General features: G+C 40.7%; 1 protein-coding gene, 2 long non-coding RNA genes and 2 other non-coding genes across 8 annotated transcripts; 1 reads left to right on the forward strand and 4 right to left on the reverse strand.

The window, feature by feature from the left end:
* Positions 1-3,417: 3,417 nt before the first annotated feature.
* LOC142971527 (U2 spliceosomal RNA) lies at positions 3,418-3,608 on the reverse strand. Its single transcript, XR_012959360.1, has one exon. It is a non-coding gene; the product is annotated as a U2 spliceosomal RNA (small nuclear RNA).
* Positions 3,609-5,311: 1,703 nt separating this feature from the next.
* On the reverse strand, positions 5,312-12,468 carry LOC142971496 (uncharacterized). Its single transcript, XR_012959351.1, has 4 exons — positions 10,653-12,468; positions 6,833-6,919; positions 6,355-6,619; positions 5,312-6,242 (listed from the first exon to the last, which is right to left on the reverse strand). It is a non-coding gene; the product is annotated as an uncharacterized LOC142971496 (long non-coding RNA).
* LOC142971522 (U1 spliceosomal RNA) lies at positions 11,960-12,125 on the reverse strand. Its single transcript, XR_012959355.1, has one exon. It is a non-coding gene; the product is annotated as a U1 spliceosomal RNA (small nuclear RNA).
* Positions 12,469-14,796: 2,328 nt separating the features above from the next.
* aamdc (adipogenesis associated, Mth938 domain containing) lies at positions 14,797-16,992 on the forward strand. Of its 4 annotated transcripts, none has more exons than XM_076111958.1 (4): positions 14,797-14,898; positions 15,654-15,835; positions 15,943-16,038; positions 16,457-16,992. In XM_076111958.1, the coding sequence occupies exons 2-4, from the start codon at positions 15,698-15,700 to the stop codon at positions 16,595-16,597; spliced, it is 375 nt and encodes a 124-aa protein (XP_075968073.1). In that variant the 5' UTR covers positions 14,797-14,898; positions 15,654-15,697; the 3' UTR covers positions 16,598-16,992. The 4 variants fall into 4 exon arrangements, with proteins under 4 accessions (XP_075968073.1, XP_075968076.1, XP_075968074.1 ...); XM_076111961.1 differs by having other exon boundaries at positions 15,691-15,835; XM_076111959.1 differs by lacking the exon at positions 14,797-14,898 and adding an exon at positions 14,911-15,097.
* Positions 15,361-16,084, reverse strand: LOC142971443 (uncharacterized). Its single transcript, XR_012959347.1, has 2 exons — positions 15,939-16,084; positions 15,361-15,813 (listed from the first exon to the last, which is right to left on the reverse strand). It is a non-coding gene; the product is annotated as an uncharacterized LOC142971443 (long non-coding RNA).
* Positions 16,993-16,997: the final 5 nt, after the last annotated feature.

Raw genomic sequence — 16,997 nt, forward strand, 5'->3', positions numbered from 1 at the left:
ACCATATTGATTGTGAATCTACTCACAGGCGTGGTGTGGATAGGAATGTTGTGCGCCTCCTGAGGGACCGAAGGGAACACTATGGTCAAGGTGTGGAGGCAGATACAGGAGTCATGTCGAGGAGTACCTTCAACGTAAGGACCTGTACACCACGCTCCTCATGACTGATGTGGAACCGGGAGGGATCGTCTCCGCATCAGGACACTTGTTCCAGGCTCCGCCTCCTCCACAGAGCTTCCCTCCACTTCCTCCACTTCCTGCTGCCAGAGGCCAACAATGTGCAGGATTACTGGAGCCAGATCCTCTCCACTAGGCACCGTGCTGAAAATGGATTCCACCAAGAAAGTATCAATCAAAACACATGCCATAATGCCGTACTGTATGATGTGAAATCATTCAGAAAAATCACAATATCAATAGAATCTAACAGTTAATCACATTATGCAAACTCAGCATATGTTTTTAGGTGGTGAAGAAGCTGTCTGGGGAAGGTCGAGGCTTGAGTGGTTTACCAGCATTGGGAACGAGCACTCACAAATAGTTTCATTTGTGCTGACCTGGGAGCAGTCTGGAGAAGCTGGAACCGATGTGCCGTGGAGTCATGGAGAGGTTCGAGGCCGATCAACTCGTCCCTAAGATCCTCTATGTGGACCGTGGGTGTTGCCGGTCTCAGGGCCCAACAGCAGTGGAGACTTTGTTCCAGCCATGGGTGGACAATGTGATGGTTGTGCATCTGGATATCTTCCACTGGATCCACCTGTTTGACGCAGCCATGCGCAGAGTCTCACTGTAAGTACGCTGTGTTCAAGTCTGCTGTAGCCGGTGCAGTGCTGGCCTACAACCGCTCAGACCTGGAGCTGCTCATCAAAGCCTTCAGAGCCAAGGACCCGGCAACTCTGAAGTCGGTCTCAGACGAAGATGTTGTTTGCTGCTACGTATCCAGGGAGCAGCTCAAGCACCAGGTGAGGAGGGTCACACTCGGGGCTCAGGAGACATTTCGGCTCATCCACCTGACCATTGAGGAGCTGAAAGGTCCCGCTGGGCTGGATAAGAGCGGAGTGAGCCTCTTCAAAACACCTGGTACAAAAGACCTCATAGAAAATAGCTATTACAACATTAATACAGATAGTGTAGCATACAAAGTGAACACAACACACTGTATGCATGTGTATTTACAGAGATGTGGGCAGGCCAGCAGCGACACCTGGAGTGCATCCAGGATCCACCAGACATGAGCATGTATAGGGTGGCACGGACCACAACCATCAACACTGTGGATGTGCCCGACTACAAATGTCTGTGTGGAAGCAACAGCCTGGAGGGATTCCATAAATCTCTGCCACACATGATTCCAGGTGATTCCAAGTGCTGTCTGTATACTTGTAAAAAACATATCATGTGACTTTGTCATATTCTAATACCTTCCATTGTGATGTTCAACAAACAACCTGACCACTGAAAGAGAGAACGCACAAGGGACTAATTAACTAATGAAACATAAAGGAACACTTCATCCTTTCATAGAGGTGATGTGTACTACCTGTGTACTGATGTTCATGTGTAGTTTGTAAGACAAATTGCCCCTCGGGGACATTAAAGCTTAACTTTGCTCTGTTCTACTCGACTCAGGTCCCCATTGTGGAGCACGACCCTATCAGGTTTACCTGATCAGTGGCATTGCTCGGTGGAATTCAGACACGAGCTCAGATGCCGTGTTTGGTGGCAAAGGACGGCACCACAGGATCTACTCTGCACCGCTGATCTACCGCCTCCACACCCGCCGTCAGCAGCTGTTCGGAGAGACTGTGGAGGAGAATTTCCGGGCCCCTGCCAATATTCCTTCCAACGAGCTGCTCGGGTTGGAATAGCTGTTGAGCCAGAGCACGGGTGAATCTGGACCCTTCTCTCTTGAGGACCTGGTCAACGATGGACCTGGTCCAGAGGAGGTGGTTCAGCATGAGCAGCCCGATCCAGATCCAGAGGCCGACGAGACATACCAGAGTGACGGGGAGGCACGTGTGGATGTGTTGGATGCCATCGTGCCCCACATTACGCTCCGGCCTTTGTGAGTAACTGTGCATCTGGTAGAATTAAATGCAATGCATTGATTGGTGGACAATGTGCACATTTGAACATACTGCCTTTATATGGCAACTTTTCAACAGGAGGATGCCTGCAGACCAAACCATCTTCTTGTCTTCCAGAAGTTGGAAAAGTTCTGCTCTGCTCTGGTGGAGGTTAGGCTGACAGAGGACAATGATGTCCACATCAATAGGTCTGGACCACACAGTGTACGACAGCTACGAACACTTTACTTCTGTTGTGGACAAGGTGGAGCGATGAGCTGTAGACACCCTGTATATATCTGTAATTATGGGACAGTTGCATTGTAAGTAACTTAACTGTAGTGATGTGGTGTTATCAGCAATTTATTCAATCAGGTGAGAAGATAATTTATCTGTAAAGAATTGCATCTCATTGTAGTGTAGTGTAGTTTTGTGTATATTGTAAATAGTTTAGATCTTCATGTACATATTGTCGTCTTCTTTTTTATGACTGCACTGTTTTTCCTGATTGTTCTCCATTTCATGCACTGTATTCAATAAAGTGTTAAGTGTTACAGTAACATCGAGTTGTGGAATAGTTGTCATCAACAACAGGGACACGGATATATAGAGTTCCAGATTACTTACATGTCAGAGCACATGCCTATATTACAATGATATCAGATCATTTTGCAACAGAAACATTAAACAGACTCAGAAAATATAAAACTACTTCTAATTAGCCTCCCAGGTGTCATAAGGGAATTTAAAAAGACAGAAGTGACAAAAGTAAACAAACAGCATTCTCTCACATGTATCACTTTGATTTTAAATAAGATGCATTTCATTGAAAAGAACTAAATGACACAAATATGTGTCAATATTCTAATTTTCTGAGATACTGAATTTGGGATTTTCCTTAGTTGTCAGTTATAATCATCAAAATTAAAAGAAATAAACATTTGAAATATATCAGTCTGTGTGTAATGAATGAATATAATACAAGTTTCACTTTTTGAATGGAATTAGTGAAATAAATCAACTTTTTGATGATATTCTAATTATATGACCAGCACCTGTATATATATATACACACACGCACACAGCGTTTCTGTGAGAACACACTAGAGAAAACTGTACAAATGAGCAGTACTAGCCTAACAATCAATGTAAGTATATAAGTTAATGTTTCTAAATTAGTTCTCACATAGCTGTGAATTCAGCACTTTCTATATCAATCTCCTTTTCTCACTCACCAGTTCAATGTCTTTAACAGACACATACATGTAACGTCACAACGAAAGCCACAACTTTCGTCATTAATTCATCATAATGTTATATTGTCTCCATATTATTTATTTTGAACAGCATTAGGGGGTGCACCGTTCCTGGAGGTTCTGCAATACCAGGTCGATGCGTGGAGTGGACGGAGCAAGCCCCTATTCCATCTCCCTATTCCAAAAATCAATTTAATATATGGTCCCCGGGTAGGGGACGTATCAGATATTAAACTGATAAGAACAGATACTACACTTGATCTTAGCCAAAAGGCCGAGAAGCGATACCGGTACAGAGTCGGAGGTGAGGAACTCACTATCCGCACAGTCAACCTCACTGACGGGTCGGGAACTCAACTACAACGTTTGAATCACATATGAAACAAGAACATTGTACAATAGTAATAATGTCCCACTGGTGCTGTTTAGTTTGAGATATTTATATTTAACTTGTGTTCGCAAATGCGTCTTCTTGTTTCTGTCTGGACACGTGGTACGCTGTAGTCCAATCAGGAAGTAGAAAAAAACGATAAATATAATTTCTAATTTACAGACACGCTGGAATAAATATTGTGTTTCTACAAGTATATTCTTTCTTAAATAGCGTGTAACGAACTTGTTCCGTTGATAAAAGTTATGTTTTTACGCTTCAAAACTCACTTCACGACAACAAACACAGCTGTGTCTCTAGTGGAGGAGAGCTAACAGCACATTTCACCTCTTCAGCCTCACACACACAGTTAGTGATGAAAACACAGCAATGCAATCGATCATCAGCTATTTAAGTTACCGAAGACGTCCCGTTAACGTGACTCACAGAGTAGAATATAAACAGTGAGGTCATAATAGAGGATGCTGGCGGCTCTAATGTGTACTGTTAGCTTCTTAGTGAGGTCATCATAACATTTACAGACCTGACTGAAGTGTAAGACCCTGTAATAGCAGAATAAGCGTGGAGTAATAATTATAATGTGTCCCATAACCTAGAAACAAATACAACGCTGTCAACTACACTGGTCTGTTAGTTTAATACGCGGAATTAACTCCTGTTATAATACTGTGATAGTGACAAACATGGACGTGTCATTAAGTAACGTTAACTGTTAGTAACTTGTTACCGTAAGTCTGGACTTCCGGGAAGATACAACTAACATGTTACTCTGACGATACAGTATTGACACGACTTAATTATTACAATGTAGAGTTAATAATGTAGCATGAAGACAAAATATATTTATTTTTACACGATAGCTAAGAGCTAGCATTACTTAGCTAACAGCTAGCTAGCTTCATCAAAACACACATGCTGCGGTGAAACACCCTAAATAGCCGACAACAATTTGGCTTCCTTATAATAGTTATGGGAACAGTGCACGCGCTATTAATTCTAAAATAAATGTCGAGTTATTTAGTCAAAATGAACTTACTGAAGGTTGTCTTCAACAAAAGCTAATTGTTGAGTTATTCCTGAAGCAAACAGCAGCGGTGTGTGAGGTGCGCTTGACCGTGTGCAAAATGACGTCATCTTTACCCCAAACATTTAGCGTTAGCTAACATTAGCTACCTTGTAATAAGACATTTAAACAATATTCCAACAACTGTACTCTTTTAAAACAATGTGCAAATAACACGTTGATAACAGAATATTTGTTTGTGAGTATTTTAGAGAAAATGATCGGGACCAGTTTGTGAACAAGAACCGGTTTAATCCAGCTAATCTGTTCACATTCTGATATTATATTGAGAGGTATTTAATGTACTTAGTTTAACCAAATGTGTGTATTGTGTGTATAATTATCACTATATACATTATAGAGTCACGTGTTATGATTGGTCAGTTTGACTACGGACTCCTAATTGGATCTGATGAACCGACTGACCACCAATCACAAGTCGAACTGTAACTATATGAATATATAGTATAACGCTAAAGATATATGAATTTAGAGTTGCGAATCTACTTATCACGGTGACCTTATAGTATTTCTGGTAAAAAAAATAATTTATTCTTTATAACAATCACTGTCATACATCAGCTTCTGTGAGGACAGCTGTGTTCCATCAAGCACTAGGGTGAGTTTCAACAACAAACCCTGGTTTACAGCGGAACTCAGACAGCTAAGGCTGCACAAGGATCAGGCATTTAGGAGTTGGGACAAGGACATGTACAAAGAGGCAAAATACAGGTTTAGTAAGGCGGTGAGAGGGTTAAACGACTGAGAAACTGCAACACCAGCTCTCAGCAAGTGACTCTGCTTCTGTCTGGAGAGTTCTCAGACGGATAAACTACAAACCTAAAACCCCCCACTCCATGAAAGATCTACGCCTGGCAGACAAGCTGAACGAGTTCTACTGTAGATTTGAAAGAAAATGGGACAGTCCTGACACCACCCCCCACGGCTCCATCAACCAGCCCCAGACCACCAGGCCCCCCTCCTCCAGCTCAGCAGGGGCTCACGCCTCTGTACCTCTGAAATCCCACAAATCCCAGATCTCAAATATGAAGGAATCAGTTTGATGCCAATTGTTGTGGACTCAAATGATCTGATCTGATGACGGAAGAGATTGATGGACTTTATTTAGCTTTTAGAAGAGCAGGAGTTGTCGGCCGGAATCTGCAGGCGGAGGCGGCACCTGCAGGTTGCTGGCAGAGGCTGAAGGTGGATGTTTGACCTCAGCTGTTGGGCAGAATCTGCAGGCGGAGGCGGCACCTGCCTGGTCTTAGATCTCTGGTTCTTCTGACGTGTCCACAAAATAATGTGGAGGATGAACACCGACCCCGTATGAGATGTCCACGTGCAACCGTCCGTCTTTGTCTACTGTCTCTTTTAATGTGGGACGGTCCAGTCTCTCCCAGAGCTTCTGTTTGATGCGATGTCCCAGATTTAAGGTGGGCGGATGCAGATGGCCATTCTTGAACCTGTGAGAGGACGACATGAGATTAAAAAGTTTATACATGGCATAAATTCAGTGAAAAACTAAAGTGATTAGAAAATGTGATAATCATCAGATAGATCTTTGACACAACACACCTCAGCATATTGTTCACAACTTGGTGGTGGAGTTGCTGGTACTCTTCGTCAGAGCGCTTGTGGATCAGAGGGCCATCGTGGTGCAGTGGAGTCGAGGAGGGCCGGGGGCCATGCTGGAGGCAACCGGCAGGTCTGCAGGCAGGATGGTGGCCCGAGGCTTTGGAAGAGTCTCAGCAGGTTTAGGACGGGCCACGGAGCTCCTCCTCTTCTGGGGACGGTCTGCAGTAGCAGCAGGATGCCGGCGCTTGCGGGTCAAAGTCTGAACCTGGTGAGCAACACATGAGGATGTCAAACTAAAACCTGTCTAATACTCTCTGGAGGGTTTACACTGACTTATTTAATAATACATTTTATTTATTGAGTGCTTTTCATGATTCTCAAAGACATTAAAATCATCATATAAAAGAAAGCTATACACTAAAATTTTAAAACACATATCGGTCACACAATATTGAATATGAGGATCTAAATGTGTCACCTGGCCGTCCCTGCAGCATGGACACTGTCTGCGAGCGGAGACTCTCCTTCCTCTCTGGTTGTCCTGCAGGTGGACGGGAACATCACACTGCAACGACACACACTCATGTTAGAATGAGGCTTCACTAGTACAGTCAAAGAAACATCTGGCAATAGATAAAGTGAATAACAACATTTATTGTCAAACATAATGAGCCTATCAGTCCACTGAAAGAGTTCATGGAGGCCAGATTAAGTTAGCAGGAGGCCCCAGGGCTACAATGAGCTACTCCCCCTATTGACCCCTGATCCTCACACTCTGACAGTGTGGATTGCTGTGCTTTATTAGAGCTGGTTTCAGATTTGCTGGTAGCCCGATTAAAAACATTACAGGAATATTTAGCATGTTCTCATAAAACTGAAAGAGTGAAGGAGTTAAAACCTCCTCAAAACAGAATCTCGAGGTCTGATAACAAAGCAGGACCCTCCATATACATACATATAGTATTTCCATACTGTAGGAAAATATAATTATATATTTAAAATATAAAGATTCAAGCACTTTATAGTTGAGAGCCTACTTTTAATAGGCTATATTTAAACATCCAATATCAATGTGTTAGCTTGGAGCTGGTTGATATGAATTTGTGATAAGAATTATTTGATAAAAGACATAATATGATAAAACATTATAATAAGTCAGGCAGTGATTTTAATTTATTTATAATGACTAAGTTAGATGAACTGAGTCGGTACAGTACAGTAGTCTACCTGATCCATTAGCCAAACAGTGTGTATCATTACAGTGAAAACCACCATCTACAATGTTAATGATATGAATCATATTAATAATAATATGAATTAGTTTTTGTTTCAGTGAGGGAGTGAGTGTTCATGGCAGAGCCGATTGAAGTTTAGCTAGCTTAAAAGTTATCTTTTAAGCTAGCTAACATAGCTAGCTAGCTAGCTAGCTAAATGTCGACGCTAAAACACATAAAAACCACTTTCTGTGTATCTCACATTTTCCACGGTGGAAGTCAGTTGTATCTCTTCAGTCAGTCTCTGTGAGTCTGTAGTTTATGTCGGGATGTAACAAATCATCTGTAGAAGCAAAACTTTGCAGCAAATCATCGAGAGAAAGTTGAGAAAACACTGTTCTTGACGGTCTGAGGCGTTTATGTTTAAATATATCATTGTATATTTATGAAGCGCTGAGATGTAACCTAGCAGCGATGGACTCCTTCACGTCCATTTTGTTTTCACAGTCACGTCTACGTATAATTAGTTGTATATTTACATATGCATGCATATTCTATTACAGTGTTTTATTATTGCTTTCGTCTTAGTTATATCGAGAACTTCTTCATGCAAAGAGCCAAACTGATGACTTTTACATCTACATAAAAAAAATGTAACTCTGAATCAGTTTATGAAGTTTTGATAATTATTAATAACTTCATCACCACTGTCATACATTTTAAATGTTTGGGAACACAATATGGTTAAAAATAAGGCATATTTGTAGGTTTCTGTGTAAATTACTTCACCAACAGATTATTTTCATCAGAACAATAATTCAAATCACCAGCTTTTAATAAAAGCCTTAAGATTCGTAAAGACAAGTACAAACGTTATTTTACCAAACAATATGTAGACAAGATAAATAAAAAAATCAAGTCAGCTTTAATGTAAGTCTAAAAAGAGCTTTAGGTGGATTTATTTTCTTTTCTAAAGACAAATACAGAATTTAGTTTATTAGAATAATAACAGCAGGTGTAGCCATCTATTAAATACGGTCTCACCAAAAAGCTACATTTAAATTAGAACGTTTCTTCACTAAATTAAAACGATGTTGTCAAAAGTCAGTGTTCATTATGCGAGTTCATATCAGAGTGAAATTCAGCAGAACATCACATGAGAGTTACAACAAGCTCCTTAAAATCTGCCTCTTCTTTTATCTCTTTTCTAATAAGTTGTTAAACCAACTTCAGCCTGTATTTAATTATTATATTCATTTGACAGAGACTCATTTATTTTCTTCATATTGTGGCAAACAGACCAAAGCGTTGCCTTGAATTTATCATGTATTATTTCTATCAGACCAAATCAAACACAACACACAGAGCTGCTCCCCATAAACTGAACACATTGTATGAAGACAATACTATATTTCACAGTGTGAAGGCTATTTGGTCCCGTTTGTTTGTCTGTTGTTTACCAGGATATCTCAAAAACAACATAACACACTTCAATGACATTTGGTGCAAAGTTGGGCCATGAACAAGAGAACAAATGGTTTTTGATGGGAGAGTGCCACCATGAGGACTTTTATAAAACACTTCCTGTTTTGGCTGAGAACTCCATAAACATGAGGTCTCAAATCACACCTAGTGTTTCATGGATTCCTTCATTAATAATGAATCTGACCAAAACAGAGTTTCTGCAATTTGAAATGGTTAATATTCCATCAGCTGTGTCTTTACTTCACCAGAAAGATGAATGTTGAATCAATTTATACACAGCTTATTCATATTTACAACTATTGGAAAATAAAGACTTGACATGTCTCTGATCATCATTGTGAATTTGTATTTGGTCTCACACTTCACTCACAGCCATCAAATACTGTTCATAAGTCCTTATAAGAGTGTTATAGTAGCTTTCATACAATAGCTAGTAACTTACAGTGCTGTCACTTAAAACTCATAAAGTTATGCTATAAGGTGTTATTGATGTTTGTAACAGATTATTCCATGTGTCTGAATAAAGTTATGGTATTTATAATGTGCTGTGTAACACAGGACTCATATTCTTCTTTTTGATGCGTTCTCATTATTACTATGAATATTAACAGTATTATTGTGATTATCGTCATTATCAAAAACTTGTAAACAATCATCCACAACTTCCCCAACACTGACAAACTCCCATCTGCCTATAAACTATTATATTCATAATTTGTTGACAAGGCAGCACGTGCACACACTCTTTATAACCCTTAAGAAGAGTTTTATGAAGCCTTATGAATTTCAAACAAAGAAACAACTCAATCTTATCAAACTTGTGCTGCTGCTGGAACTCTTCACTGGCTGAAGGAGGACAGCACACACACATGTTCACTTCATCAATCTCTATTTATTTACGTTTCCACATGCGTCTTCTTCAGGGGGAGCAAGAACACTACTTCTTTGGGGTTTTATGGCATCAATTACGTGGCATTGCTGCCACCTCCTGGATCTAGATCAATACTGTGCTATCTGCATACTACAACCTTTTTTATTAAATCAGTGTTATCTTCACACTAATGTGTATGTTCACACCGTTTGTATTTAGTATTCTTTCCTTTTAGTTTATTAAATACTTGTAGTCATCACACAGCAGCAGGATCGATGTGTCTCCACATTGAAAGAGGCGTTCTGCGCATTTTACGCACGTGGCACAGCCTCGTAAACTTCATTAATTAGGCCTTCATTAATTATTAAATCTCTCATCAAGATCAGTGAGGATCTAACGGTAGTGACCTGACCGTAAAAACATCTAGAAGACAGGAGCCGTCCTCAGGATGAGTCCATCTCCACCAGAGCTGTCGGGACATTTTGATTATATATAGCTAAAAATACTCAATTTGCTATGGATAAAAAAAAAGTTAATGTTATATCCTGTCGATTGTTGCTGCTTAAATTAAAAATCGTTCAATATTTGCAACAGAGACAACACTTTTACATGTGTTATTTTACCACACGTGCTTCAGTATGACTCGTCTCATTACACAGATGAGACGATCATTACGCACAGACAAGAAACACTGAAATCCAGTGTTTCTTGTGTAAATATTTACTCACTCCATACAGCACCAGCTGTGCTGTGAGGACGTCCCCTGCCGGCAAGTACGGGAATATTAAGCAGTGAGCCGGTTGTTGCCCACTGGTCTACGGCGGCGCTGCACTCCCAGAGATGCCTCACCGACTCAGGCGCACCACAACCTGGCCGGAGTCAGTTGAGTGAGCAGATTTTTCCCCAGGAGTGCATTACGGACCTGACTGGGAGGATCTCGTGAGCCACCATCCAGGACAGGTCCAGAGTCTGTTTGGAAGAGCAGAATGGTTCACATTGCACCAAATGAGACACTGGACTCACTGGGTCCTGCTCCTGCACAATCAGAGCGTGGTTAGTTAAGCATATTTAGAGGAGAGAAAAACACAGAATTAATGTTTATACTTCTCCCAACAAAGTGTGTCAATGCATATAAAAGAATAGACAGATGTAGGCTGTGTCAATATTCTGTTGGAAACAATGCCTTCATACAGCGACTTAAACTTCACTCACCTTAGTGGAGAGATAAGAAGAGAGGAAGTGATGGAGGCCATCCAACAACTTAACGTCAGTAAAAGTCCTGACGGTCTGCACACTGAGTTCTATAATGAAGATGTTTTAAACCTCCTCACTGCTGTGTGCAATGAAAGTATAACTATTCGCTGACCACTAATTAACAAGATGGAAGCTCGCATGAGAATTTTAAAAATATTCAAGGGGTGCACCGTTCCTGGAGGATGTGTTTAAGTGACACTGTAAAACTGGAAACATGTTCACTGAACGTTTTACCGGTGAACAAATACAATGTAAAAGGCACAAAAAAGACACTTTTAAGAAACAAAGTATTCATAAAGCGCCGCGTGGGAGTCGTTGTGGTCACGTGACACGCTCTGGTCCAGCGACAATACAAATCATCACAAACTATGATCTCATTTGCAGCCACGTTACAATCAGTCGAAGCACAAAAAGAGACATTGAACCAATGTCGTAAAGAGTAGTGAATGTTTCATGAAGAATAATGCGTTTTTTACGGTCCGGTGATGAACTACACAACAAGAACTAAAGAGCTCCAGTAGTCTCTCGTGGAGAACAGATATGTTCACCACTAGCTAACAGAATATGTTACAGCATCATATGTGTGAGGATATATTAATAACATCACAGGAACTTATTATGCTTCGCAGAAAGAGATGCAATAGTTACTAAAAGTTGTGACCTGGTTCACAGACGTCAACATCAAACCTTTTCATTAACTTTGGAGTTACATTACATACAATCAATCCTCTACCAACTATCTCCCGGAGTCAGGTTGTTAGTTTATTATTTCACATGTTATCAGGGGAGAGCGCGAACGCAGTCCCCCACTACCACAAATTATGCAGTCGAGATTTCTACATTTGAGAAATTCGCAGAGGTCAGCTCAGCCGGTATGTGCAATGGCTAAGCCTCGCCCTGGGTGAACCACCTTGTTGATCATGGTATCTCCCCTGCCAGGTAAGTATGAGTTGTACAGATCTGAGGGAGGGGAGTCTTTCACAGACACACCATGCTGACTGGTGGTGCTGACAACATAGAGATTACCAAAAACCAGATACTGTAAGAGGTCTAAGAACCTACAGGAATTGAATATAGAGTAACGTCATGTGTAATAGGGTTGATGAAGAATATTTACATTTTACTTGAGAAATAATAGTTACGTTTCCCATCATGCAATGCTGTATTTTCATATCAAAAGCCACCTAAAATCACCAACTGTATCTATTTATCTCCAACAAATGAGAAACAGCTCAACAGAAAGTTTAGATGAGACGAAGCTAAATCAAACTGCAATTAAGAGTAATTTGATCCACATTTGAAATTCAGAAGAAAATCACACAAATGTTTTCTCCATTGACTGTAGGTTCCCTCACATTCCAACCACTTCCTGTTTCTTTGTTTACTGCTGGTGCGCTACTGACATACTGCCATCTATTGGTCTGGAGTGTGAACAACACTACTAGTTTAAACATTTAGGCTGTGCTTCACTGTAGGAAACTTACATTACGAAGATACTAGATAATAACAAAAACATAAAATGCACACAATTCCTTACCTTTCGTTTGATACGTCAGCAGAAAGCAAGACGACACATAATCAGACTGAACTGACAGTTAATTTCTAAACTCTAGTGTAATGAAGCTAAACAGCACAATTAAACAAGGCCAGTTTGACGATTTACCAACAATAAGTAAAGAGCTGTTCACATGTGTTTTCTATTAAACTGATCCAGGAGCGTTAACTGGTTTGATTCATTTTACAGTGACGTGCATTTAACATGTCTCCACTTCGCAGCTTCCTTATCTTAAAACGAGAAGTTATGAAAACATTTTAACAGTATAGAACACACAATATCTATAGTATTAACAAGTTCACTGATCATGACAGTGTTTGCTTTAAACGCCATTCATCCCATTCACATCTGGATTTGGTTATTAGCGCATTTCTACATATTGTATAACCTATTGATTTAAATAATAATTTGTAATGGTAAATTGATTGACCTAAAAGCTAAAATAGCTGCCGAGATACAGACGTCTCTTTCGCAATGTAAATCTATCCGCGGCATTTCGTGACGGACCCGGAAATTGTAATTCCACTGTTGGGCCACTATGTAAAACTAGCTTCAAACCACGGCGCTTCTCCTGGGAATAAATCATCCCAGAAAGTGAAACGAACATTTCCAGTCGATGTAAATTCAGGCAAAGACTCATTTTCATATAATAGGAGTCAACCAGACTAAGTTTATATGACGTGTAGGCTACACAGTTATGTGATGGAAATACAGTTAAATTTACTAAAGTACTGACGCCTACTACAATCTTCAAGTACTTGTACTTCACTGTTGCACCATCTGCTAGATAATTAACATAACAGAAACCCTATTAGGAGAAAAAAAAACAAAAAAAACAACTTTATTCAAGTTGACATAAGTAAAGTTTGCATTTGAAAGTAGTTACAGTCCACGTTCTCTTTCTACATCCATGGTTAAAATGTCCCTAAATGCTAACCTCTAAACTCACACAGAGCATACACATATTATATATATATATATAAAATCCCCGCTAACACTATAGTGTTAGCTAGCGGGGAGCGGCTTCACGTAGCTAACGTTACCACTTTAACTGGAATTGAGCCGAAACACATTTGAACACGCGGTAACACACATTTTGAATTCGTCCTGTCGATAAAACTAACCAACATTAGTTCCTAATTCGCACAAGCTTTCATCCTGACCATACCTGTTCGGTGAAAACGTAGCCAAAGACACGCCTGAAGGTGAAGCTAAAGTCACTTTGGCGACGCCATTGCCAAAAAAAAAAATCGATAGACACTGTTGGCGCGAGACGCGTCTGGCATGACAAAAGAGATATGGATTTGTAAATTGACTTACCGAAGATCGTTCTCATGTCAAAAACATATTTACACGGATAAAACCTGTCTCTGAGACCTCGGTAATCCGTCGCGTTGGCGGTCAGCGGTGTCGTTATGCAAATGAGCTCCTCACTTTCCCCCAGTCAGGTACTTCAGCACGGGATTGTATGACGCAACAGTTTACTCATTAGGACACAACTGTTTTCAGCTGATTTCAATTTGATAGAACATGATTCTCGCGGTGCGACCCGACCCCGGATAAGCGGAGGAAAATGGATGGATGGAGAACATGATTCTTTATTGTGATACATGTAATTGCAGTTCATTGTTTTGCTATTTTCCCCACCACTGTTGTGCTGTAAGATTTGGCTAAAGCTCAATGTTTTGTTATTTCTGATCGAAGATTAAAAATAGAAATGCTAAACATATCACAAAGAGCTTATTTTAAGTGTTCAGCCACTTACATACATTTGCTTCTCTGTAGTCGCCACATATTTCTAAATCCAAAACTAATTAAGGACCAAAAGAGAAGAGAAGCTTGCTGCTAATTACTGACATGGTTTCTTATGTGTGTGATAAGACAAAAGAGCTGTTAACTAACATTTATACACAATCAATCTGTAATGGATTTGAATCATATCACTGCTGAAAGCTGTCAGTGATTGTATGTATCTGAAATGAATTGAATGGAGTTTTCTTTTTTTATCCCTTTAATTACAGGAGGTAGAATCATTTCCGGAGGGGGCGTGTCCAGTCTGTTGACATCGACGAGGTAAGCAGCAGCAGTAGCATAGAAAGTAGCTCCATGACTTCCCTGTAACGGCGTCAGGAACCTCCAACGACAGCATTATTGCGGCTGCAAATGTAATTGTTTCTAACCTGCTTCGGTTTATTAATGCAACAAACATACTTTGTCTCGCAGTTTCTTCTTGGTTTGGTGTGTAGTGAGCCAGTAAGTGTGTACCCAGTACAAAAATAGCTCCTATCACTAGCGGCAGAACTGGCAGTGGATCGTTTATTCTGTCTTTGCAGCCGACTAAAGTTCACCTCAGCTGACTTTGCTGTAAGTTATACACCTCTGTGCCTGTAGCCGAAATATTAAGCACAACATATTAAGTAGCATTAATAAATATTGATTTTTGTCGCGTGGTGTAATTATGGCCAGAGCCAGTGTTGTCCAGATAACAAAAATGTTTACAAAGGACGTCATGTACAGGTTATTCATCTATCAGAGTAACCGGGAATGACACAAATACTTAACATTAAATGACACCAGCATCTCCCTTAAAATGCAGTGGCCAAACAATCACTTGCACAAGAACACACTCAGGTAAACACAACTTTATAGTTTTATCAGTGGTGGAATCTAAGTACATTTACTCAAGTAGGCTACTGTAGGCAACTTTAGTACAAATTCTAGGTACTTGTCCTTGTACTTGAGTGTTCCCATTTTATGTAGCTTTACAGTACTCTATCTTGGATATATAAATGCAGCCATTTATTAGATCCATCTCACACAGCAAAATATGACATGAACCAGTAAGATTTATGGCACCAGGAGCTTTGAAAGGAGTTTTCTCTGTTGGAACTGTATTTAATCACCTGTACATACTCTACAGAGTCATCGTCTTCCACCGTGTCTCTCTCATCTTACAGTCCTCACATGGACATGTCCTCTCCAGAGATCACCTCTCTGTCCTGGGGCCACATGAAGGTGAAGGGATGCTCCTCCAGCTACAAGGACTGTAAGGTCTGGCCCGGAGGCAGCCGGGCCTGGGACTGGAGAGAGACGGGGACCAACGTGAGTGGAGCCGGAACCATGATACACACAAAATAGACACGCAGGACTGCATGTTGATGACAGTGCTCACACACACAAATACTATCTTGCCTTTTCCACATACCCAGCATTCCCCAGGAGTCCAACCCGCCGACCTGGAGGAGGTGCTGAAAAAGGGAATAGACTTGTTGGTCATCGGCAGAGGAATGAGTGAAGCTCTGCAGGTAAAACAGACCTACAGAAAAGGTCCATTTATTCAGGGGTACAAAGGAATACCTATCAGCACTTTATGATGATTTATGTAGTCCAGGCAGAAGGAGTAGTGTGAGCAGCAGTAACTTCAGCGTTCAGGGCACAGCAGTAGTGGAGCACATTCTCACATCTAGTGCTTAAGTAAAAGTAAAATTACTGCAGAGTAGAATTACTCAGTTACAAGTGATGGATTCAAATCTTTACCTCAGTAAAAGCACAGAATACGAACTCTACTTAAAAGTACTCTTAATGCAGGATGTCTCATTTTGGAATCATTTAGATTACATTAATGATGCATTAATGTGCTCTCACTTTAATGTTAAAACTGGGGACGGTGGACATTTCTTTTAAAAATCTATATTTTTTATATGCGGTCGTCTTCTCTCTCAGGTTCCCTCCTCCACGCTGGACTTCGTGATGCAGAAGGGCGTCGACGTCAGGGTCCTGCAGACGGAGAAGGCCGTTGCCGAATACAACAAACTGGCTGGCCAGGGCGCCAAGGTGGGGGGGGTCTTCCACTCCACCTGTTGATGTCACCTTTAGCCTTGCTGCACCAACTGAGACGGCCTTACACGGGCCGGAGGACAGCCTGCAGTGCACCATGTCCCACAGTCTGGGTTTTAGATACAGCTGGCTAGCTCTGCTAGATTCACACTTTTCTCAGCGTGACTGCAGACCACTGATTTAGGGTCAGATTGAAACATCTTAATGTCCAATCCATTATTATAAATCTTCTTTTGTAACAAATTGAAGATGCAATGCAACTCCATTTGATGTTACAGGCCCATTTTGTAGAATATTAAAGCACAACGACCACTTTTCAACTGTCAGCAAACAGACATATGGTCAGGTCATATGGTAATGAATGTGTAGTTCAGTGCATGTATTTCTGCTTGTTGGATACACAAAATAAAATTTGAAAATGAGTCAT

The sequence above is a fragment of the Anarhichas minor genome, unplaced genomic scaffold (assembly GCF_050575085.1).
Source record: "Anarhichas minor isolate MPS153535 unplaced genomic scaffold, ASM5057508v1 ptg000046l, whole genome shotgun sequence".
NCBI classification, from domain to species: Eukaryota; Metazoa; Chordata; class Actinopteri; order Perciformes; family Anarhichadidae; genus Anarhichas; species Anarhichas minor.